The sequence below is a fragment of the Electrophorus electricus genome, chromosome 12 (genome assembly GCF_013358815.1).
Source record: "Electrophorus electricus isolate fEleEle1 chromosome 12, fEleEle1.pri, whole genome shotgun sequence".
Lineage (NCBI taxonomy): Eukaryota > Metazoa > Chordata > Actinopteri > Gymnotiformes > Gymnotidae > Electrophorus > Electrophorus electricus.
In genome coordinates this window covers 17,620,806-17,644,263 of record NC_049546.1, presented here as the reverse complement: position 1 = coordinate 17,644,263, position 23,458 = coordinate 17,620,806, and the positions used below count along the sequence as shown (strand labels likewise).

General features: G+C 50.0%; 2 protein-coding genes across 7 annotated transcripts; one reads left to right on the top strand and one right to left on the bottom strand.

Moving 5' to 3' along the window:
• Positions 1-211: 211 nt before the first annotated feature.
• On the top strand, positions 212-19,385 carry mcf2a (MCF.2 cell line derived transforming sequence a). 6 transcript variants are annotated; one of them, XM_027019158.2, is made up of 30 exons: positions 212-268; positions 4,510-4,578; positions 4,862-4,976; positions 5,225-5,315; positions 7,022-7,141; positions 7,372-7,488; positions 7,653-7,802; positions 8,078-8,199; positions 8,363-8,477; positions 8,565-8,684; positions 8,778-8,969; positions 9,156-9,347; positions 9,610-9,781; positions 10,757-10,839; positions 11,050-11,132; positions 11,366-11,432; positions 11,538-11,653; positions 12,174-12,243; positions 12,335-12,427; positions 12,545-12,637; positions 13,159-13,284; positions 13,427-13,648; positions 13,943-14,035; positions 14,120-14,198; positions 14,307-14,376; positions 16,451-16,551; positions 16,924-17,036; positions 17,147-17,256; positions 17,511-17,614; positions 17,915-19,385. In XM_027019158.2, the coding sequence occupies exons 2-30, from the start codon at positions 4,530-4,532 to the stop codon at positions 17,953-17,955; spliced, it is 3,219 nt and encodes a 1,072-aa protein (XP_026874959.2). In that variant the 5' UTR covers positions 212-268; positions 4,510-4,529; the 3' UTR covers positions 17,956-19,385. The 6 variants fall into 6 exon arrangements, with proteins under 6 accessions (XP_026874959.2, XP_026874963.2, XP_026874962.2 ...); XM_027019157.2 differs by lacking the exon at positions 212-268 and adding an exon at positions 509-967 and having other exon boundaries at positions 10,802-10,839; XM_027019156.2 differs by lacking the exon at positions 212-268 and adding an exon at positions 509-967.
• Positions 19,386-20,129: 744 nt separating this feature from the next.
• On the bottom strand, positions 20,130-23,020 carry f9a (coagulation factor IXa). Its single transcript, XM_027019174.2, has 8 exons — positions 22,677-23,020; positions 22,253-22,428; positions 22,116-22,140; positions 21,851-21,964; positions 21,610-21,741; positions 21,144-21,427; positions 20,898-21,021; positions 20,130-20,727 (listed from the first exon to the last, which is right to left on the bottom strand). Exons 1-8 carry the CDS (start codon positions 22,741-22,743, stop codon positions 20,147-20,149), a joined length of 1,503 nt encoding a protein of 500 aa, XP_026874975.2. The 5' UTR covers positions 22,744-23,020; the 3' UTR covers positions 20,130-20,146.
• Positions 23,021-23,458: the final 438 nt, after the last annotated feature.

Genomic DNA, 23,458 nt, shown 5'->3' with positions numbered 1-23,458 from the left:
GCCAAACGGTTATGTCTTTCCAACGTGTCCCATGAAGTGGCAAGGTAGTTTCTGGAAGGAGGCGAGGGCCGGGCATATATTCGATAGAGCAGGGGGTAGTTTATTAGCTTGGTTGCAGTAGTTCAGTGCGACACCGAATATGGAGCAGTCAATGTCATACAAAGGCCTCCAGCTATGCTCGATGTTAACTCGCACAGCAAAAACTGGTTTGACTGGTTTGTGTGTGAACCAGAAGGAGACAGGCACGTCTCCGCTCGTGCTCTGAACGGTAAGTGGGCGGGAGAGTAGGAAAGGGAACGTGCGTTCGTTTCCTACGGTCGCGCTCGAACCGCATGTGCGCGAGCGTCGGAGCATCCGCGTGGGACGTGGGCCAGCGTGCAGGAGCACCACGGGAGCGCTTTAGCCACATTGACCAATGAGGGGAGAGCCGGAAGGGGCGGGGCTTATGCGCCGGAGTTGGCTGCGCGCCTGAAGCGCGAGCTTCACTCGGGGGCTGCAGCACTGGCGCGCGCGCGCACACACACCCTTCAGTCAGAGAGGGACGAAGGAAGGTTTCTGTTCTGGCTTGGCCGATCGCAAGCATCTGCAGTTTGTGATGGGACACCATCCTGGCCGTGTGTGAGGAGAGCCGCGTTTTTATCTGCGTCGCCTGCAGATTCTCCTGCATTGCCCCGCTCTCCGGCGGAGCTCGGACCGGGAGCGTCCGCTGTTTACTCCCCTTTCCCCACTGCTTAAGGTGACTGGGGTGACAGCCGGCCAGGCAGAGCCGAGTCCCGTCCCCCCGCTCTGCTTTTGGGGACCTAGTGAGGACCAGGGAAGGATGTGAGGGTCCAGCAGACCTTGCGGCGAGGTGCTCTCCTCGGGTACGGCCAGGGGATGGACCCAGCCTCCCCTCATGAGCCCCAGGACATGGAGGGCTATTACAGCCTTCTGCAAGCCGGCTCTGAGCTGGAGAGCACGCTACAGCGTGAGTACACACACACTCTCTTTGTGGTGAAGTTTATCTGGTGTGTATACTATGGGGTCCCACAGTTCCTGTTACTCTCTAGGTTGTACACCACCAGGTTTTGCTGTTTATTAGATGCTGATTGCTGTCAATTCAAGTGCCATCCAAATTGTGCTGCTTTCAGGATTACTTGGGACCCTACTGAAACACTTTTGTCTTTTGCCTGGATTTGATGTTCATAATGGTCTTTATGATATATTTTACAGCATGTAAAAAACATTTGCAGTGATCCTTTTACCCTAATGCACATGTTCAGATGTCACATGTATAGTTGTTGCATGCTACACTGCATTAAAAATAGCCTTCACTGCTTTTTTTTTCTCCAAAAACCTAATCTCATAAGTAGACGTTGGCTTGTGGGTACTGTGCAAGCCGCCAGTCAGGCTCCAGATTCCGGTCAGCTTGGTGAACGTGAGCTGGGACGACAAGATCCCCGCCTGACTTCACGGAGGAGTGGCTCCCGCCACCCCGGCCGCTTCCTCCGCTAGCGGCAACCTCTTCCCCAATGAGTGACTCAGCATTTTTGTGCTGCGTCCGTGGCCTCTTCCTCCCCCTGAGGCCTCTCCTCCTCCTCACCCTGCAGGAGGTGCTACAGTACCTCAGAATAGTCGCCTGTAACTGTGTGATGGCTCTGTCCTGTGATCTATCGCTGTAAGTAATTATACAGGGGGCCTGAACGTGTTGACACCAGTCTCCATGGCGACACAGGGATGCCCGTGTTGCGTGCACACTTGTGCGGAGGTGGGGTGGGTTTGATGCCCCGTTGAGAGGGCTGTGCTCTAGGAGACTCCGTGAGCTGCTGCGTTGTCTCATCCACAAGTGTCCTGAACGTGCAGGAGCTCGAGTCTTCTGCACTCTTGCAGTTTTCATGCCATCTCCATTGGTTATGAAGTTTGCATGTAAATTGTGGTTGTGAAGAATACACAATGTTTTCTGTACTCCACAACAGAGACTGCATGAATTCAGACTGCCTTCGCATGCCGACCTTAACCTTTCTGTTCCATATACACTCACATCTGTGTACACACTGTACTTACACCAACCCTGTAACTGTAAACACACACACCCCTGCGACTCCACACTGTGTTTAAAGCAGGTATATTGAATTTGCAGTATTTTCTGCTGTATACTTTCATTTCCATTTTGGAATTATGGGTTTTACCTCATACTAAACGTAGGGTTTTCTCCAAAGTAGCATAAGATACGATGCCCCTTATTTATGTAATACTCATGTTATAGTATAACACAGTTATGAGAATGAGCTTCTTGGATCTCCATACCAATTCTGTGCAACGCGTGATGAGGAAAAATGAGATCAAATCAACAGTTCATTTAACATTTAAGTGAAACAGCACACTAGACAGTTAAGTGATTCTGTCTGGTGTAGCAGTTTTAAAGATAGATGAACACAAGCTTTCTTTAACTGAATTCGCTGTTCACACGCTCACAGCACTAATCCCATTTGATGCCAAGGTCCTTTGGTTTAAAAAAAAACAAACCTGCTGGCCTCAAAAGAGACCTAGATTTGTGTGTGTGAGTCTGAGCACTTGCATGTGACACATTGCTTTACACATTGCTTAATTTCAGCCAGTGCAGTTTCAGGAACAGAATACACTGTAGGGATGTAGTAGATTAATGAACTCTAATCTTGCCTGGATTATCACAGTTTAAGCATACACACTTCCGGTTCCAAACTACACCAGAGCATTGCACTTAGATAATGTGAATTCTGCTCTTATGATAAAATTGTGACCTTATCTGAGATGTGGCGTTTTTGATTCAGCTACAGACTCATGCACACTTGTTGATACAGAGCAAATACCCACTTCTGAGTGCAAACAGCCTCTCTGCGCACACACACACCCAGTACTAGACTGAGAGACTGACTCTCTTGTGTGCACTAGGATAGGCTGCGTATTTAGAGAAGACAGTGTTGGGGTTTTTGCTGCAATGTTTGTTGAATGGGATCCTGGAAGAACAAACAAGAGATCAATGACACGTACCTGCGAAAACGTGCGCTCACGTTCCGCTCAGAGCACCGCATAGCAACGTGATATTTGACGTCTTTCTGTTTTCACACGCGTGGAAGTCATCTGATATTTAAGTTGCACACGGCCATTTTGCATAGTTTACATACACCTCATTGGCCCATCTTAGCTATACGGTACGCTTTTATTGCCACGGGGTGGATTTCTAAGGGATTTATAAAGAACTGAGCGTACATGCAATTCTGCAGCCTGCCAAAGCTGCTTGGTCTCTTATCTCCTTTCATAATAGCTGCCTCGTGATAGAGCAGCTTGCTTTGGCAGACCATCCTGCATTCCAGAGGCTTTGACTATTAGCACAAGGCTTCTCGACTCACTGCTATGAAAATGCTTTTTTTTAATGATTCAAACCGTTAAACCCTCCGCTGATCACCACATCATTAAATATCTACCGCAATATTAAATATCTGAAATGGTTCAGCGAAAGGAATGGCGCCGTAAGAATGAGGAATGAACCGGCGGTTACGTAAAAAAAATAAAACCATTGTGATGTCTAACTATACATCAGTAATATGTTTCTAATAAAACATGTTGCTAATAAAGTGGGTGTAAGCTACCTACTAAAGCTTAAAGATAATTAATATGGAAAATGTTCGTGGCAAACCGTTCTACTGGTCCCAGCACCCTGCTACACACAAACTATCACTTTTCCTTCATACACTCATACAGTTTTAATGTCCTTCATTTATTATTTACAACCGAGAGAATGTTATATTGCCACCTGTTTTACAGGCTAGGAGTGAGCTGCATCAGTATTAAAGGTGACATACAAGCATAAAGGTGCTCATATAGGATAGATAGGTGCATATTACAACCCCATTACACTGGTAAGAAGTCAACCCGTGCAATGGACTGCTCTGGACTGTATCGTGCTGCTGGCGTTTCTGTGTCTGAAATGTGATCCGCACGTGAGGGCATCGTTAGGTCCCGGGTTGTGGAGCCAGCGCTGATGTATTATGAAACTGGACACCCGTCCGCTGTTGTAGGCCTAGTGTCATGAAGCAGTAGCAGGCCACCGTCCTCGGGGCGTCCCGGTGGCTTTGGCAGTCGGTCCGGCCGCTTCGTCACCACGTGACGCTTCTCGCCGCGGCCGAGAATATTCGGCCAATACGCTGCAACCCGCTCAGCCCATCACGCTGCTGACTTGTGCTTGCAGATTACGCCTACTAACTTCATCTCAGGTCTTCATGACCAGCAGAATGTGACGCGTTACCAGTTCTTCACCATCTGAGTCGGTTTGGTTATGCTTTGCTTCACAAAGAGCCGTCTCCTCCATCTCAGTAAATATGATATGTCTTTTTATACCAATAATGCCGTAGTTCTTCCACGCGAACACTGGATGGCGCTGTAAGTCATACGTTGTTGGATTTAGGCACCTGGATTGTTGCATGGCTCCCATCGCACATCACACCAACTAATTCTCATTAAGATGCATTGCATATCTCTTTGTATCCTCAGAGGTGACTGTCCCTGTGAGTATGAAAGAGGTGGCCGGCTATATCGAGAAGCAAGTGGCTTATTTGTCAGGTGAGGGACCGCTTAGGTTTGCTTTCGCAGAGCTTCACTGGCTCTTTCCTGTAACTGGCTCCGAGATGGAGACTTCTCATGCCGTGCTTGCATGCAGAAGATAAATGTTCTGTACCTGCTCATGACTTTCTCATTTCCACCTTTGCCAAACATTCAGTGCTCACAGGCACTCGATGCCCAGAGCTCTGCTTGGTTCCTGCGGAAAACGTACTGCAGCGTCGGCCCTGTCTGCGACATATTTGCCGGACAGAGGCCCGCTAACCTTGTGGAGCGGTCTTTGCAGGGGGCCGTGGTGCGGAATCCAGTGTCATCATCACTCTGCCGGAATGCTCGGATTTCAGCGACATCCCAGAGGAGGTTCTGGCTAAGGTCCTCACGTACCTCACGTTGATCCCACGGTGTGTGCCTGATTCATCCCACCCTCCCTGTTCTCTCTGCAATGCAGCACCCCAATACCGGCTTATGCATTCCAGCCACGTAAAAAGCCTGTGTGAGCTACCTCTGCTCACACATGTTGCCCCAGTAATCTTCATACCAGTAACCAGCTAAGCACTTTAAGGATCTTGGCCATTTCTATGACATGCTGTTTCTGTTCTTCTAAGCTATGCCTCTGATTTGCTGTATAACGCACTGCTCATGTTTTCAGAGCACGGCAACCTGGTGTAAAATTTATCATCATTTTAGACCGAAGACTGGATACTTGGACCTCCATCAAAACAGCACTTGCAAGAATTGCGGTGAGAGAACAGTAGTTAGGAAAATAGCAGGCGAGCCCCCACCCTACCCTTACACCACACCTCTGTTTGACAATATGCACAGATTGTCACCACTGTATCAACATATGGCACACTAATGTTAATATTTAACGCTGAGTCGTTGCTACCCACAACGTGCAGGGAAACTTTGGGGTTGGGGGGGGGGGTCCTCTGTCACCGTAGCTGTCCATGGTGCTGAACTCGAGTCGCATACGAACTATTGATGCAGTAGTCGTGGTGCAGTACGTTATGTTCAGCATGAGGAAAAGCGTCAGGGGGAAAAAAAACAACTCCATGCCGGACCGCTGTGTGATGCTGGCATCCAATAGCCCACTCGCTGCGCAGGGAACGTAACCTAAGCCTGCTGCGAGGGTACAGAAAGGATCCAGGCTCTTGGATTCGAGAGCAAGGGCAATGGAAGAGACTGGGCAGATACGGACTGTAGTCGCCGCTGTCACCCCTTCGTGGTCGCGCCGACGGACCGCTGACTACAGCGGGTATCGCAGAGGCGGGATGTGCGAGGCTCGCAGTGTCGTCTGTCCTTTTAAGACCTCCAAGAAGACGGACGAGCGATGCTGCAGCCGAGGGCTGCCCAGGATTCGCAGGTCGTCGGTAAACGTCCCTTCCCTTTGCTTTGGGTCCCAACCGCGCCGGAGAGTTTGGCTAAAAGTTGAAATGCGGTTTCGAGGCGATCCCGACACTGCGGAGAAGGCTGAGTTCAGCTTGGTTACGCAACTGCTGCCGTTAGGGCGACGCTTATATGCTTGAGTTAAATCTTTGCGTGGTTTTGAGGCTAACCGACTGATGAAACGCCGGGTGTTATTACCAGTAAAACAGAGGACGGATCAATGTCACGTGTGACGTATAAGATCACCGTTCCCATCCTCGCGAACAAATACCGTGCGTTTTGTGTCCGTTTAGTGCGTTTCTTTCGTCTCTAATATTTAGTCGTACATCCAGCCTGTTTGTTTTGCACATGTGTGCAGTGAGAGTAAGTGGCGGTTTGGTAAAGCGAAGCACCGGGCATCTGTCGGTGATCATCCGATAGTGAGACCGTTTTTACTTCTCGTTTCGTTCTTATACATAAATGTGAGACTCTTCCTTCCTGGGTTTTTTTTATTTTTTTGGACCTGCGAGCGGTTAATCAATAAGTTCAGCGTTCTGCAAAGTCAGTGTACCTGAGCTGACAGCGGGGGAAAGCGAGGCTGCTTTTAGCATATACAAGCTCCTTGGGATTTAAATTTAAATTTAGATTGAGTAGGAGCAGCATTTAAACTTAGATTTAATTGCATCTAAAATTAGGATGCGTCTCCTCTGCAGCTGCGATTTCTTTAACTAGCTGTGGTGTGTCAGTATCCGTACTGTCACTGTGAATGACGGGCAAGGCTAATAGATAGGCTAATAAGTGCCAGGGATGACCGGAAAGATGTTATCAGTGAATAGTGCATTGCTGGGATACCCTGGAATGCTTTTCATTGGTTGGCAATTTGTCAGAGCCCAGAGCAGGTTTGTATGTTCAAAACGTTGCATTGCAGTTCAGTCCCTGTTGATTCTGTGTGTGATGTAAGTTTGTTAGCATAGTATGGATCTTTAGAAGCAAACACCTTTCCAGCCTCAGCAGTGAAAACCATAATCGTTCCATAATTGACTGTTAAACCTGCTACACTAATGCTACTGTTCTCTGTCAGGCCTCTTTTCCAGGGAACCTTCACCTGGTGCTGGTCTTGAGACCAACCAGCTTCTTCCAGCGCACCGTCACCGACCTCGGCTTCCGCTTCAGCCAGGACGATTTTATGCTCAAAATGCCGGTACGACTGCACGGCTGCTGTGGTCCGAGCCGGTCCTGGAGGGTCATGACCCTGCACAGTTTAGGGCATTTCCTGGACGAGTCCCAAAGGGCCTGGCGCGTGGCTGACGTTAAAGCAGGGAACACACTGTACCGTTCAGTGCCGAGAGCCTTCAAGACTGCATTTGAGTTGTGCTGATGACATCAGAACTAGCCACTGGTCAAAAACCATGTGTGTGTGTCTCTTCTCAGGTAGTAATGCTAAGCTCTGTCACTGACCTGCTACGCTACATCAGTGAGAATCAGCTGACCACTGAGTTCGGGGGCACCCTGGACTACTGCCACAGTGACTGGATCGTCCTTAGAACGGTTCTGACCCACACTACCCCTCCACCCACTCATGGCCCTGCCCCTCATCCCTCGCCCAATCACAGCCCTGCCCCATATCCCTCACCCTTTCTGACAGGCTCTGGTACCTGGCGTAAGCCGCTCTGATCGTAATGCGCGTGACGTGCCCTCTCTGTTCTCTGAAGGCCATCGAGAGCTTTGCAGTGATGGTGAAGGACATTGCGCAAATGCTGCAGGCGTTTGGCACGGAGCTGGCCGAGACGCAGCTGCCGGAGAAGAACAGCGCCGTGGAGCTCTTGCTCCTGGCCCACACTGAGAAGTACAGGAGACTGAAGGTACTGACGAAAGCCAGGAACACCACCTGTCCCGCAGGCCAAAAATACCTCTACCTCTAAATCTTAGGCGGTGTCACTTTGTTTACATTTCGTGCTGGTCGGGTCTGCATGCACGCTCGCGTGCTTTTCCTCCGCACCGCGCTCCTGCCTCTCGGATCGCGTTAGCCCGCTTCTTCCTGCCTCCACTGCAGACAGACAGACAGACAGACAGACAGACAGACAGACAGACAGACAGACATGGCACGTGTTGTTTGTGTTGTGGTTTGTGAGTGCAGGATGCCATCAACTCAGTGATGAGGGAGGGCCGGCACCTGCTCTCCAGCCTGGAGGCTTCTGGGAAGGAGGAAGACCAACACGTGCACTGGGACATAACACAGGACTGGGACACCGTGCAGAGGTATGCAGCACTCAAAGAAACCGTCCCCGCCGATAAATACGGACGCAATCGTGTTTGCGGTCTGATCGTTGAAGACAGAGCTGTTTCATGTCGAGAGCCGAATTGGACTGTTAGTGATACAGAGCGCGGACGAGACCAGCTCTGCTTTGGCATGCTCCCGCAGGTTGATCGCCCAGCTGAGGGACATGGAGATGGCTTTCGACGGCTTCTTCGACAAGCACCACCTCAAGCTGCAGCAGTACCTGCAGCTGCTGAGATACGAGCGAAGCTTCCACGAGGTGCGTCGCTTCCCCGAGCCCCCGCACGAGGGTCAGAGCTCCCGCATTTGCTGCTGCCTGTGCTGTAGCTTGCCTTGACTCTTCCAGGCGACGAGCGCATTGGAGAAGCTGGCCAGCCTGGAGAGGAAGGTGGTCGCCACCGGAGACACGCTGGGCCTGATCGGGCAGGCCAGCAGGGAGCTGGACGTCCTGGAGGACCGAGCCCTGGTATCTTCCCCGTCCCCCGCGTCTCGCTCCCCCTCACCCACGCTGTGTCTGGCCATGTGTCCACGTGCGTGAGAGTTGGTTCTGGTTCTCCAGGAGGAACTGGGTCGTGCGCAGGTGATGATACTGCAAGGGCACCAGCTGGCGGCTGGACACCACTACGCCTCGGCGCTGGTGGTGCAGCGGTGTAACGAGCTCCGGTACCACTGCGACACTCTGACCTCGGCGATCAGGGCTAAACGCAAGACCCTCGCACAGATGCAGACCTTACTGCAGCTCCTGGAGGAGGTCCGCCACACACACACACACACACTCTCCCCTTCAGTTCCTTTCAGCAGTCACGTGACACGAAGGCTTAAGAATAACCTGTTCGTGTTTCAGATCAATGATCTGAGTATATTTCCACAGTCACGAAAGCCTTGTTTTTTTTAAAGGATGTTTTCTTTTTCCTCCGCTGTGTTTCCTGTCGGACAGGCCCAGCAGTGGTGTGATGAGGGCACTTACCTTTTGGCCAATCAGCTGGTAGATAAATTACACTCTAAAGAAGTGGCTCAGGCAGCGCTGAGAGATATCCAAAAGTTCCAGGAGGGGGCGCCAGTGCTCCTCAGTGCTGGCCCAGACGAGCTCATTGTGGAATATGAGTCTGTGCTCACTTCTCACCTACAGGTAAACTGTCACTGCAGAACACTGTAATTTTTGTTTCCCTTTCTTACAGTGGCTTGCAAATAAAGGCATTTGTTAGTCCACAGATGTCTATAAGGTATTCCATTCTTTGGTGCTAATTAGGTCAAAACAAATATGATTATTTTGTTGTAATTACCTCCTGATATTTGGATCTAATTATAGGCCGAGCTTGGCATTTTCCGCATCTATTAAAACAAAATATATTTAAGTGTCGTTAAATATGCGCCGCGTTTGGGCTGTCAAGACTCACATTGAGAAGACGTTCGAGAAACACGGCTCGGTGCAGAAGCTGATCCAGGCTCGGCAGAGCTGCCTGAAGAAACTAGCAGACAAACACAAGAGGCCGGTCCGGACGGTGGCCCCCCGAGCGGACCACCCGCCCCCCGCCAAGTCCCCGGTCTTCTCCCCGAGACACGGTACGCTGACACCGCCACACCTGCCCAAGGCTTCACTTCCACGGTCCATTTGCTGGGAATCTCCCGAGCTTCCGGTTTGTGAGTTACAAGGGGCGCTGAGTGCGGTATGTCATTAATTACTACAGCGGTGGCCTTTGCACTGCTGGCATTTCGAAAGGCTCTGAGAAGTCCTCCGACATATCGTGCATTTTATTACAGTGTCTCGTGCACAGCACAACCACAGTAATAAGACGGGAGGACATAATCACAGGAATATTTTGTCCATATTGTGCTGCTATACTAGTTAGTGCCCCTTAGTAGTATATCGCCCCCCCCCCCCCCCCCTCCGGACCCAGACCATCATAAGTGCTCCCTTCTGTGGACCAGACCATCATAAGTGCTCCCCTCTGTGGGCCAGACCATCATAAGTGCTCCCCTCTGTGGACCAGACCATCATAAGTGCTCCCCTCTGTGGACCAGACCATCATAAGTGCTCCCCTCTGTGAACCCAGTGCCCAGGCAGTTGACCTGAATGTAATCAGGTCTTCTGACGCACTCATAAAACACACTGTAATCCATTCCCACCGCACTCCCCTGCTGATCGAGGTGACCTGGTCCCAATCAGGGTCTTCACTACTGTACTCGGAAGACACACTGCAATCCTGCTAGGGTTTCCTGGCAACCTCCCTCTGGAAAACACATCAAAACCATAAAAAAAACCTCCAAAACAGATTTTCTTTTTAAGGGACATATCTACAATCACCAAGACTCTAATGATTCCCCTCCTACACATTACCTTGTAACGTATACATGAACAGACCTGTACACAAACGTCTCCATGACAGACGTGACATCACATGTCCATGGCGTTCCACACTTTGATCCCAGCAGCTTGTGTCGCATCCTTTCATGTGCTCCTCCCTCACCTTGGAATTGATTCTGTTCTCTGGCTTCCTAAACTGGTAATCATCCTATTGATATTTCCCTGCTCCACAGATTTCAATTCCAGTTTGAAATTCACCTTTGACCTCTCACTACCAGGCAAAAGGGCGTCACGGAAAAGCCTTACATCCCGGAAGGTAACGTGACACCCTAGATGACTTCACACAGTCAAGACTGTCTGCGCCTGCATTCGTCATATTACTTTGCACTTCCTGTTTTACGGTGGCCATGCAACTTGCACTGTAATTCACCGTGTGCCTGTACGTGCGTGTGCCTGTATGTGTGTACGCGCGCGTGCGTGTGTGTGTGTGTAATAATCGCAGTGTTTTGGTGTTCTGCTGGCTCAGATCGAGGTGATGCACGAGTACCAGAACCACAGCTCCCTCTTCTCTGCTGTAGACGGGGAGGACAGTGCAGAGCTCCTGAAGCGGTGAGTCAGCCTCCTGAAGAGGTGAATCAATCTTTTAAAAACCCTGTGCTTTACATTTGTGGTTAACAGCTTGCTCCCTCATTCATTCTTTACATTTGCGTTTAGTACTGCGTTTATTACTGAATGTACGAAGGACACACGGGAGATCAAGTGCAGTGTTCATATAGCTGTGTGCGTGTGTATGTGCATATGTGTGTGTGTGTGTGTGTGTGTGTGCCCTCACCCTTCTCTAGGCGTGTAATGAAGGAGCTAATTGAGACTGAGAGAACATACGTGGAGGAGCTCCTGGCTGTGTTGCTGGTAGGAACATTCACACACACACACACACTCTGCTCTGCTGGTTTTCAGTGCATCTGATGATTGTCGTAATACTGGCGGGAGCGCTAAGGTGCGGCTGCCTTCCAGGGTTATAGGGCGGAAATGGACAACCCCTCCCTCTCGCCTCTCCTGCCCATCAGCTTACGCAACAAGAGGGACATTCTGTTTGGAAACATGCCTGATATCTACAATTTTCACAGCAGGCAAGGACACGCGTGCACACACACACGCTCACACACACACACACACACACACACACACACACACACACACACACACACACACACACATTATCTTGCCACTGAGAGTAATAGCAAAGTAATACAGCACAGGATAAGTGATTCTTGTTTCCTGTGAGATAAAACGTGCTTGAACCAACCACCTTACACACGCACACACACACAATCACAGTAGCTAAGAGCACATTTTCCTCCCCCCACTTCCAAACGCAACTCATCCGGATTATGTAGCACCATTTGCTAACCTCTCCGGAATCACTTCTGCCCGCTGGGTTTTCGGTGAAGCTGCTCCAGGTCATAAGCCATGCTGCCAATTAAAGCACCTTAATTACCCCTGTGTGGCTTTGTGCCAACACGAATGTATGCACTCACTGGATCTCTGTTACTCTGGGGGTCTTGAGGTGATAGTCAGCTTCAGTGCACCTGGGATGCAGGGATCCAGAATAGCTTCCCCTGTGTCTGATCAATGACCTCTGATCCCCAGGGTCTTCCTACAGGATCTGGAAAGCTGTTTGGACACACCGGAGGCTGTGGGTGCACGCTTTCTAGCCAGGGTGAGTGTATTCAAGTGTTTGGATCCAGAAAGCAAGTTTTCCTTTGCTTCAGTGATGCAGTGTGTGTGAATAACTGCACGTTTCCTTTCAGAAAGAGAACTTCCAGGTATATGAATGTTACTGTCAGAATAAGCCACGCTCCGAGTCTTTATGGGGACAGTTTTCTGACTGTGCCTTTTTCCAGGTACTGCACATGTCATACTTTCGTCACTGTTTGATTTCTGTGTTGACTGTGTGGATGTTCTGTTGAGCATTATGCCTGTGTTGAGGCGGAACCTTCTCTCCATGGCCGTGGTTTTAGGAGTGCCAAAGGAGACTGGAGCACAAACTGGCTCTGGATTCGTACCTGCTGAAACCGGTGCAGCGCCTTACCAAGTACCAGCTCTTACTGAAGGTCAGCCCAAGTAGAGATAACACACACCTGCTTGTACACAACACCAAACAAGGCGAGACACTGCTTGGCCCCCGGAATCCTCCAACTGTTAAACTACAGCAGTGGCAGTGTGCAAAGTTTGCAATGATGATATGACGTCTGAATTCCCAAAGGGTATTAACTTTTTGACATTAGACTCATAACATCCTGAAAGTATATATATCTAATTTTATATATATATATATATATATATATATATATATATATATATATATATATATATATATATTTGTAGCTACTACACCTGATTATCTCATTTGTGGCTAAATGGCTATTATGTAAACCTTTTATTCTAGTAACTTTTCAATTGCTTTGAAATGCTTTAGAGTGTATATTGCTTTATATTCTTTTATAGTGTTCAGATATTAAATGTGTTTTGGCATTAATTCCGTCCTTTGAAAGTGTACACTGATTTGTATCAGGTTACAGATGCCTTATATGTCTTTCCTCTGTATGCCCACGTGTGCATGTTTGTTACCCAGGAACTGCTGAAGTACAGCTCAGGCTGTGAGAGGGTCTCTGAACTGCAGGGGGCGCTCTCTGCCATGCTGGACCTGCTAAAATCCGTTAATGACTCCATGCACCAGATCGCCATCACAGGATATGAGGTGAGTTTCAGGGCCGGAGGCTTTGAAGATATTACGGCTTCCTCCGGTGCCTCCGTGCTGGACTGTACCGTATGCGGCTAGTTTAGCCCGTTGCTGTGTGATGTTCACGTGTCACACCCCACCCCCACCCACCGTCCTCCAGGGCGACCTGAGCGAGCTGGGACGTGTTCTGATGCAGGGCTCGTTCAGCGTGTCTATCAGCCATAAGAGGGGCACCACGCGAGTGAAGGAGCTGGCGCGCTTCAAGCCCATGCAGAGGCACCTGTTCCTGCACGAGCACGCGCTCCTCTTCTGCAAGCGGCGAGAGGAGCACGGCGAGCACGCCGACAAAACCCCCTCCTACAGCTTCAAGCACTGTCTGAAGGTGGGGAGCAGAGAGCACACACTGGGGTGTGGGTGGCTGGCTGGGTGTGTGTGTGTGCCCAGACACACAGGTGTTGGCCCTTAACAGATGGTTTTATGGCTCATCTGTTGGAGTTTTGTTGTTAATAATAGCTTGGCAGGGGGTCATTACAGACCTCCCCAAATGAATCGCGTCTGTGTCCCGCGTTTGGCTGTGCGCGCGGTTCCTGCCGCGCTGTGGGACAGAACGGGATGGGTGGGTGTGGCCTGTGCAGCCCTACTGTGAGAGGGTCTTACCACCGTTTCCGCTTTTCAGATGAGCGCGGTGGGCATCACGGAGAACGTGAAGGGAGACGTGAAGAAGTTTGAGATCTGGTACAGTGGCCGAGAGGAGGTGTATGTGGTGCAGGTGAGCTCCTGGTGGGCTGGAGGTGTGGGCTCGCCCAGTTCACTTTCGAACGCTCACGCCTTCCTTCTTGTGCTGACTCCGTAGGCACCAACAGTGGAGGTGAAACGTGCCTGGTTGAATGAGATCCGAAAGGTCCTCACCAACCAGCAGAAACTCCTCAAAGGTCTTTGTTACGATGGGGGATAAAATCGGTATAACAGACTGCCTAGTTTATTTTAACGCTTGTCAAACTTATTTTACTCTCTTCTCTCCAACCCTATGATTGGCCCAGAGGAATTGCGTCAGTCCAGCTCACTGGCCGACCAGATGCAGCTGTCTCCGCCCTTAACCCTCTCTGAGAGGTAAGGGATTTGGCTAATTGAGTGTGCGTGTTTGTGTGTGCTGTACACCGAAGCTTAGCAGCACCGCTAGCGGTTCTCGTTAGCCTTTGCTCCTCCCTGCCTAAGACACCCTTTATTTGAAACGCCCGCGTTAAACCTACGCATCCCGACTACTGTACTACGGCCCAATCCCATTTATTAGTTTAACCCCTAGCCCTTGTATTTTGGTTGTCCCCTTGGTTGAAATCTTCCCCCGCGACATGAGAAATAGTTCAAGAACCTCATAAGGCGTAATTAGTCCTTGATGGCTTTTACAGAAACACCCGGGCTGTCATAGTCTCCCTTGCATGGGCTGTAGGCATCAAATTCCACGCATGAACCGGATTAAAAAAGAAGGCTGCTTCGCCCAGGCTGTTATCTGCCTGCACGCCTGCCAGTCTGCATGGCTGTTAGAGATGCGGGAAGGTTAAGCAGCTGCAAGGCTTCGGTTACATTCTGGGCACTGTGGGCCTTCAAAGGGAGGAATACGACATGAAAACATGCCAAAATGTGGGCTTGTTCGCTAACTAGCTAACTAGAGATACTACTAACGATTTTTTATGCTTGTTATGGGAAAAAAAAAAGCATCATAACGCACTGAAATGAGGTTTAGATAATACAATATTGTAATTTTGATATATTTGTGAACAGAGAAGGTACTCACATTTGCAGGTTTCTTTGGCCACTCCGTTTTGCGGGTGATTGGGAAGACATTCTGGGAAGTTTCTCACACCGCACTGTTTGTGCCTCTGTGGTCCATGCAGCCTTGATGCTGCACAGGCCTGAAGAGGGGAACTGGGATTGGGCCTAATAAATACACCATTCCAGACTGCCAAGCACAGTTTATCAGCCCTGATTAGCCTGGTCACTGCTGGTCAGTTTCTGACCATGAGACTGCAGCGAGATGGTCTGGTTTCAGTGCTAAACCGTACACCTACACGGGGTTTCTAATAATAAATGAGTGTTTCTAATAAAGTGGGCGGTAAGTGTGCATTTACAGCAACTGAGCTCAGGTGAGTGTGTGACTATGATGATGCCAACGACGATGACGATGGTGGGTGCTTGTGGTGGAGATGGAGAGGGTGAAGCCACTGTGTGTGGATGCCTGTCCCCCCCACAGGGCTATCCGGCCTCCCCGCGGCGTCCTTAAGAGCTGCCTGCCCCGTCTGGACCTCATGTCCCTGTCGGTGGGCGCGTGCGTGTGCCTGCGCGCCCGGAGTCCACACTTCGCTCGCCCCTCCCAGCGCCAGTGACGTTCCGTGGTAAAGCGGGCGGGCCACACTCTGACCACCATCTCAGCTCTCGCCATGTCATAGCTAACACCGCACGCCCCCACACACACACCATTGCGTGCCTGTCCACAATGCAGGGAACCTCTTCTCAGCCCCATTGCGCCATAACCCCTTCAACCACCCCCTGGAATTGCATGGAATGAAGCAGAGACTGAGTGCAGTGGGTTCCACCCCATGATTTTGGCTCTGGAAACCATGTTTTTCTAAAGGGATAGTTCAAACCACGCGTGCTAGCGGGTCTCCCAGTACAGGCTCATGTGGTGGATGGGTGACGTCACGTAACCGTCAGCTGATCCCAGCCTAGCGACCAGAACCGTGTGAAGAGTTGGTTGAAGTATCCCTTTAAGACAGGGCTCGCTTGTTCAAACAGGTGAATGCACACGTTTGTTTTTGGACGGAAATGCTTCAGTCGCACGAAGACGTGCGCTACGCAACGCGGCTCGGACCTTTGGTTCCATCTCCTCGCCGGCATGTGCCTGTGCTCTAAGAGGCAGTCGGTCACTCCATCCCTATGAATGCAGGCTTCTGTGTGGTTTCTGCTGGGCTGATGGACACTGTGGCTGGCCTGTTTCACAGAAAAGTTTGTCTTTTTGCTTGCGCGCGTGCGCGTGTGTGTGTGTGTGTGGGCATGTGAGAGAGAGAGAGTGAAAAATTACCAAGCAGAGTGCGAGTGTGTGTGCGTGCACGTGCACGTGTGTGTGTGCATATGTGTGTGCGCGCGCACGTGTCCAGTTGCCTTAGTGTATTGTCGTCCTCTGTCCCAGCAAGCTGCAGAGAGCGTCGGTCAGCTCGGAGGGGACCGAGTCGGCCTGCGGCAGTCCGGATCGGTGCAGGCGCTCTCCACGACATCGCCGCAACAGGCGCAGTGTGTACTGCACGTGCATGCACACACACACACAAAACAGCATGCACACATGATCCCGCTGTGAAATCAAGATGCCCGCCCCCGCGTGCCTTGTGGTATTTAGGCCGAATATTAACACCGCCTACATCCGTACCTTATCGAAGACACAGTCAAGCACACGAGTTCTCCACTCACACATGTGCTTTTCCTCTGGGAACTCTCAAACAAGCTCAAAACAATCAAAGAATGTGTGCTCTTAACACATTACAATAGATAGTACATATATCTATGCCAGTTCATCTGTTTTAAGAGAGTCTCTAATGGGTGTGTGTGTGTGTGTGTGTGTGTGTGTGTGTGTGTGTGTGTGTGTGTGTGTGTGTGTGTGTGTATCAGGCTGGCCAGGTGCTCCTCACTCTGTTGATATTTGTAAGGGTCTGGAGGATTGGAACAGAGCAAACAGGTTCTCCTACCTGTCTGATACAGAGGGGGAGATCGCTGCTCATTTGGTGAGTGTGTTGGATCTCACACCCTTGCATCTCATGCCCTCCTCAATCGAGGCACGATATACCCACCCAGTCTCTACCCCACTCCTCAATGAGCTCTCCATTCCCATCAGGCCCCAGGCAGGTACAAGGCCTCAGCCGACTACCTCACACATGAGCCGGATGACCTCATCATTAAGGGCGGTGATGTCATACAGCTGCAGCTGGAGAACGATGGCCGATGGTATGTCCCCCACCTACTCGGCTTTGATTACAGCTTCAGGTGTGCAGAATGTTCCAGAATATAGTACCATCGATACTTAAGAATAACTAGTAGTTTTAAGCGTCTTTGCTCCAGTTTGCTCTTCTACAACCCATCCCGCTGTCCGCCATCTTCCCATTGAAGGATGAGTGAACTATCAGGGAGCGTGGGCTCTCAGAGAGGACGTGCCGTGTTTGCATGGTGCCGTTGTGAATCGCAGCCCTGGTGTCCCGCAGGCTGGTGCAGAACCTGAGCCGGAAACAGGAGGGCAGGATCCCCGCTGCCAGGCTGCAGGTCATTCTGGGAGACGGCAGCAGAGGGCGTTCTAGCCAGCAGGGAGGTGAGGTCGCCATTCAGCGACCGGCAGTAGAGACACATGTGGAGTGTGTCCACAGTACTTCCGAACCAGGGGCAATTATGCATCTAAAACATGTAGTTAACTGGGTCAAATCACCATTTTTTGTTTGTTTGTTTGATTGATTGATTGTTGATGTTTTGCACAACACCAAGCATATATAGAGCTGTTCCTTCTTTAACTCTTAAATAAATTCTTAAATAAATACATCTTGTGCATGTTCAAGGCTTTTTCACTGTTACGGTAGTTCTCACCGTGTTCCATCCTGCTACGTGGTCCCCACAGAGCCAGTGAGTCAGAAAACGCGCAAGCTCAGCTCTCCGTAGAGGACCTCTCTCCCAGAGGCTGTCGCTCCCAGCGCTTGGTCACCCGTCCGGCCAGCTAACCATAATGTCTGAGCGTTATGGCTGATCCACCATGCTGCCGCGCCAGCCCTGTAACGTCTCAACGTGACGGCCTATCGCCCGCCAGGCCCGCCGTAGCACCCAAACGTCACGGCTTCGCTCTGTTTTCCGTTCTCCAAACCCAGACTGTTTCCAGGGAGTGTCTCCAGGAGTCTTCCGACATCAGAGACTGACAAAAAGACTGAAGCATAATAGACCTTTCCAGCATTCGGTCAGTGCCGCCCCTCCGGAGCCGTCTCCCAGCTGTGGACGCTCTGAGCTGTGACCCGGCAGATGTTTGCCCAGATGCACCCGGCCTTCTTCTTTTGGCACGCACGCAGATGCCCTGTGGACCTTTTCTGTGATTGCTGTTGAGAGAGGCTTGGGTGTTCAGGCCGGACTGTGGCCTCCCTCCTGTAAAACTGCGTGCGTTTTGAGGTGCGTTTGGTCCTCAACTTCTCCTGTCCTGCTTTGGCCCTTCTCTGTCTCAGAGCCTCCCTCTGTACTTCATATACTAGCTTTTCTCCTTCATTTTATTAACAACGTGTGAGAGTGCTACTATAGCTTTCCTGACCTCAGACATTATTTTAAAAGCACTTTAAACCAACTGTAAGTTTGTGGGGGGGGGGGACGCACTTTTTTGACTTACTGAAGTTGGTTGTTTTAAAAACAGCTGAAGATGCCGGTGGGCTGAGTTGTCACGGCTGGGTCTTAATCTCCGTGACGACAGTTTCTTTTGTGACGCAGACGATGGTGAAGTCATGAGTTATTCTGCAGGTTGAATTGCGCACACAGGGGCATGCGGTCAGCTCACTCGGTGTTTCGCATGCATGGCGTTGTGTGCACCCAGCCAATCAAAGTTAATCAAGGTTTCCTATCTGAAGAGATCATACCTCAAACATGAAATGTACCCACAGTGTCAAGCACTTAATTAAATATTGACTGCAGACTTATATGAATTTAGCACATCAAATCAGGCTCCCAGTTGGAGGGCTGCCTTTGATATCCCAGCCTTTGAAGTGGAAATGAGTTCCGCGAGGCAACGGAGCATCTCCAATGTACACATATCTTATGGTAGTTATTTATTTATTTTGCTATCAAGTTGTTCCCTCACGGCACAGAACGCTGCACCAGATTGTCGAAGGCACGTCTCCGTAATTCCCCAAATCATTTCGTAATACCTCAACGTTATTCCCATATTTATATGCCTAAGGAGCACTAAATTATGTCAATAAATTAGTCATGATCTATGGGGGAGGGGATATTTATGCACATTGACTTTATTGTGAATGTGAATGTCATTATATGATATTGTTTTTTACAGTCCACTGGTAATTGTGTTTACATAAATAAATTGTTTTCTAGACATTGATGATCGGAGACCCCTACATCCTTCCCCCGTTCCTCTCTCTCTCTATCTCTGTCTCTCAGAAGTATATTTTAACTGTACAACTTAAGTCGTCTTAAGTCATGTAGGATAACGGAGATGACCCAAACACAGAGGGAACGCTACTGGACGTGCTGAGAGGCCCAGGCAGGACTGCTATCAGGTTTCCTGCGGTTTTTTTCCTGAACTGGGCCACTTTTCGGGGCCACGCCGAAGCTTTAAGTAGGTTTGAACCTTCAGATGTTCTCAGATCTCCCTCACCGCTCCTCGGTGCGGACTTGCTTTTCTCGCTCCGTGAGATTCAAAACGGAGGCATCTGAGCATCACACGAGAGCACCTACGACAATTGTGGAAGCTTATCACAGTCATATTATTACTTACATTCCATGAATATGCTCGTATCCAGAGTGCCTTACATATGTTTTATCTGTAGACTGTGCGCGCTCCCTAGGAATCAAACCCATAACGCGTTTGTCGCGATCGCCTTACCCTTTTTTTGCGTGCACTACATGAGGTGCACATGCACATGAGGTTTGCGTGCACACGTAAAGGTAAGGAGATGAGAAAACCTCCAAATTAAACTCTCCATTTGTGCCAGTGTGTCAGTCAGAGTTTTACCAGCCTTCTTCATCTGTTGATGGCAAAATTCATACTGAAAAATGTATTTTATTTTATTTTATTTTATTTTATTTATTTTTACTAATGCAGTCAAAAGAGAATCAGTGATCAGAACTGCAGTCCTTGTAATTACGGCTCGACGTCGTTATACGGCATTTTTTTGGTGATCCCCATCACGTACTGTATCCATTTGTAGTAGTTGGCCACGCGCGTATACACGCCGAACTTGCCCTTCTTGGCGCACTCCTCGCCCCAGCTGACGATGCCCGTGAGGAACCAGGTGTCACGGAAGCGGCTGGCGTGCGGCCCGCCGCTGTCTCCTTGGCACGCGTCCTTGGCGCCGTCCGCGTAGCCGGCGCAGAACATGTACTGCGTGATGCGGTCGCTGCTACTGTCCTTGCACTCGGAGCGCTCTACGTAGGGCACCTCGATCTTCTGCAGCGCCCCAGCAGGCCGTCCGTGGAAGCGCAGCCGCCCCCAGCCGCTGACCATGGCCAGCGTGTCCGAGTGGAGCAGGGCGTCGGTGAAAGCCTTGGGCCCCAGGCACACGGGCCGCACCTGGTCCGAGAACAGGACGGCGGCGCGCAGGCGCAGCAGGGCGACATCGTGGTTGTACGCGCTGACAGCAGGGTCATAGCGCGGGTGCAGCACGGCCTTCTCCACCTCCAGGTCCTGCTCCGTGCCCTCGCTTCTGGAAACGTCGAGCTCGCCTGTGGGGCGGGACGTTAAGCCTGAGCGAAATAGCTTGCTTAGTGTCAGCCAACCTCACTTAAATGCTGCAGACTTAATTACAAAGACCCTGAGGCACGTGTCCCGTTTTAGAAATAAGCTGTTCGGCAGTTCAGTAGATCTTTTCCTGTTAATCGGAGCCCACTCTTACCCACTCTGACGAAGAAAGCATCCTTCCTCTCTTTCAGACAGTGCGCTGCTGTAACGACCCACAGCTCACTCAGAATAGACCCTCCACAGAACACCTGCTGCGTGGAGCGCACGACCAGCGCCACCTAGAACACAGCAGTCTGCTCGCTTAGACGCAGCATAAAACACACATCAGCTTTTCCGCTCACGGAGACTGCGGCGAGCCTGCTCAGACTCACGAAGAATACCCTGAGACTGCTCTCCTTACCTGCCAGGGAATTTCTCCAGGAGATGCCTGGCTTCCGCCAATAATCCGGATCCTTGTGTTGGGCTCCTCCGTGGTGTTATACGCCCATGTGTGTTGTCTAAGGCGAGAGAGCCGGAGCCCCTTGCTCCTGGCCTGATCTCCTGGGCTGGCAGTCACGTTGGTAGCGTTGCCTCCGGGACTCACAGCTCTGGTGTGACGGGTCTCTGTACTGTTGCCTGAGAGGGAACCTAAAGATCTTGCGAAGCTGCCCATGCTCAATTTTCTTATTCCACATGGAAATTTCACTGGGAACACACAAAAACAAACAACGGATCTCCGAAGGCCACCTCATCAAAGGCTTTGTCTAAGGTGACATGGATAAAAGATGAAACTACGGAAAGGCAAGAGGCAGAGGGTTCAAACATATTCAGTCTCATTTGGGGGCACAGCAGGCGTCGATCCGCGGACAGCAGTGTAAATCGCTCACCATCAGGTTGACATTTGACCTCCCCCACCAGCTTGTAGCCAGGAGCGCAGGAGCACTCGGCTCCGCGGGGCCCCCCGGGCGAGCAGAAGTGCGCGCAGCCGCCGTTGTTGTGATCGCACTGCCTCAGGGTCACTGAAGTGTCAACAGAGCATGACTGAACCTGAGGTGCTGTTGTCAGAATCGCGTGGGGAGTTGCGCCAGCTGCAGGGCTGATCCTGGGTCAGTCGTGTGTGGTCCTCACCTATTTCACAGTTCCTTCCAGTGAAGCCTGGCTGGCAGTTACACGCGTATGTCCCCCCCTGGTGCTCACAGGCACCCTGGTTCTTACACGGTAACGATCTGCACTGGTTCCCCTCTGAAGGACAAAACACAATGTGTAGTAACAAAAAATGTATATCAATATATCCTGCTTTCACATTTCATCTCATGTCCTTCCAGCTGATCAAATGCAAACAAATTGAATATTTGAGTCAATACTGCAGTAAATGATTAAGCAGAAAACATACCAGCATAACCTGCCCAAAACTCCATCTGAAAAACAAGGCACGAGACGACATTTTTCTACACGGTTGTGAAATGGACATCGAGCAGTAGAGGACTCTGGGATTACTGGGACTACTCTCGTTTCTGCCGCGGCACTCACGGTTTTCTCGTTGTTTTCGAAGGCCTCCCTGGCCTCCTCCAGGGAGCAGCTCTCTTCCATGCACTCCCTCTCCACATTGCCCTGAAGAAACTCCTCGAAGGCGCCCGTGTTGGCACGCTTGTACCGGCCTAGGACATCGTCCGCCTCCTCCCCGCCCAGAAACACCAGCCCCGGAGCTTCAGGGAGACGGAGAGAGGGAGTAGGGGACCGAATGCCGCATCCGATCTCTCAAAGCTAAACGTTCAGCGTAGACACTTTTCAGGTAGATAAAGATTCGTTGCCCAATGCGTATCTGTTTACCGGCGGAAAGCCTAAAGGTCACTTGGAAAGCGTGGCGCTCGTGTAGGTTCTCTCCACCTTTTATGCCAGTTTGCGTGGCGGCGAGCCGTGGCTGTGTGTGACGTGAGGTGCGGGAGGGTCATACCTGCTGAGGTGCGGAAGCCCTCCTGTAGCAGCGCCCATGAGAGCAGAAGCAGAGACAGTGGCGCCATGCTGCTCAGAGCGGACCTATTCCTTCAGCACACTTCAGTGAGGGCCAGACCACCTCAGCCAGGACTCCAAAGTACAACAGAGTGTTTGTTCTACACACGCAGCCTGTTTTGCGCTTTTAGGACATGTGTGCGTGTGTGTGTGTGTGAGACAGAAAGAGAGAGTACGTGAATATGTAGGTACATGAAAGTGGCGTTATTACACGCTCCGGTAAATATGAACAGTGCTTCTTTTCCCTGATTAGGTCTGGCAGTGGATTGTAACTACACCTTTATTTGAACTAAGCTTTAATTGGGCTTTAGCTACTTGAACTCAGGTTATCTAAACCCAGAGTAACTAATGCACCTTAGCAAGTACAGGGACATGAACAACAGGAAAAACACAAATAAACACAAATAAATCCATCAGTTCATGTAATGAGTGTTTGATCATTTAAACATCACATGAATGCTTTTAGTAACCTATTTGCATATTTTATATATATATATATATATATATATATATATATATAGTGTGTGTGTGTGTGTGTATATATATATATATATATATATATATATATATATATATATATATATATATATATATAAATATATATATATATATATATATATATATATATATATATATATATATATATATATATATATAATTATTATTATTATTGATCTGATTAATTATTTCTCCTCATTAATTCCTATTATGGTATAATAAAAAGTT

Bases quoted from the DNA above. Each gene is read 5' to 3' on its own strand.
- f9a (XM_027019174.2), bottom strand. From the start codon at position 22,743: ATGGCGCCACTGTCTCTGCTTCTGCTCTCATGGGCGCTGCTACAGGAG. The intron at 21,742-21,850 runs GTGAGGACCACA...TTGACACTTCAG, and splicing joins TGGAAGGAACTGTGAAATAG to TGACCCTGAGGCAGTGCGAT. The intron at 21,022-21,143 runs GTAAGGAGAGCA...GCTGTGTTCTAG, and splicing joins CTGGAGAAATTCCCTGGCAG to GTGGCGCTGGTCGTGCGCTC.
- mcf2a (XM_027019156.2), top strand. From the start codon at position 877: ATGGACCCAGCCTCCCCTCATGAGCCCCAGGACATGGAGGGCTATTAC. The intron at 7,489-7,652 runs GTTCTGACCCAC...TGTTCTCTGAAG, and splicing joins ACTGGATCGTCCTTAGAACG to GCCATCGAGAGCTTTGCAGT. The intron at 8,685-8,777 runs GTATCTTCCCCG...CTGGTTCTCCAG, and splicing joins TCCTGGAGGACCGAGCCCTG to GAGGAACTGGGTCGTGCGCA.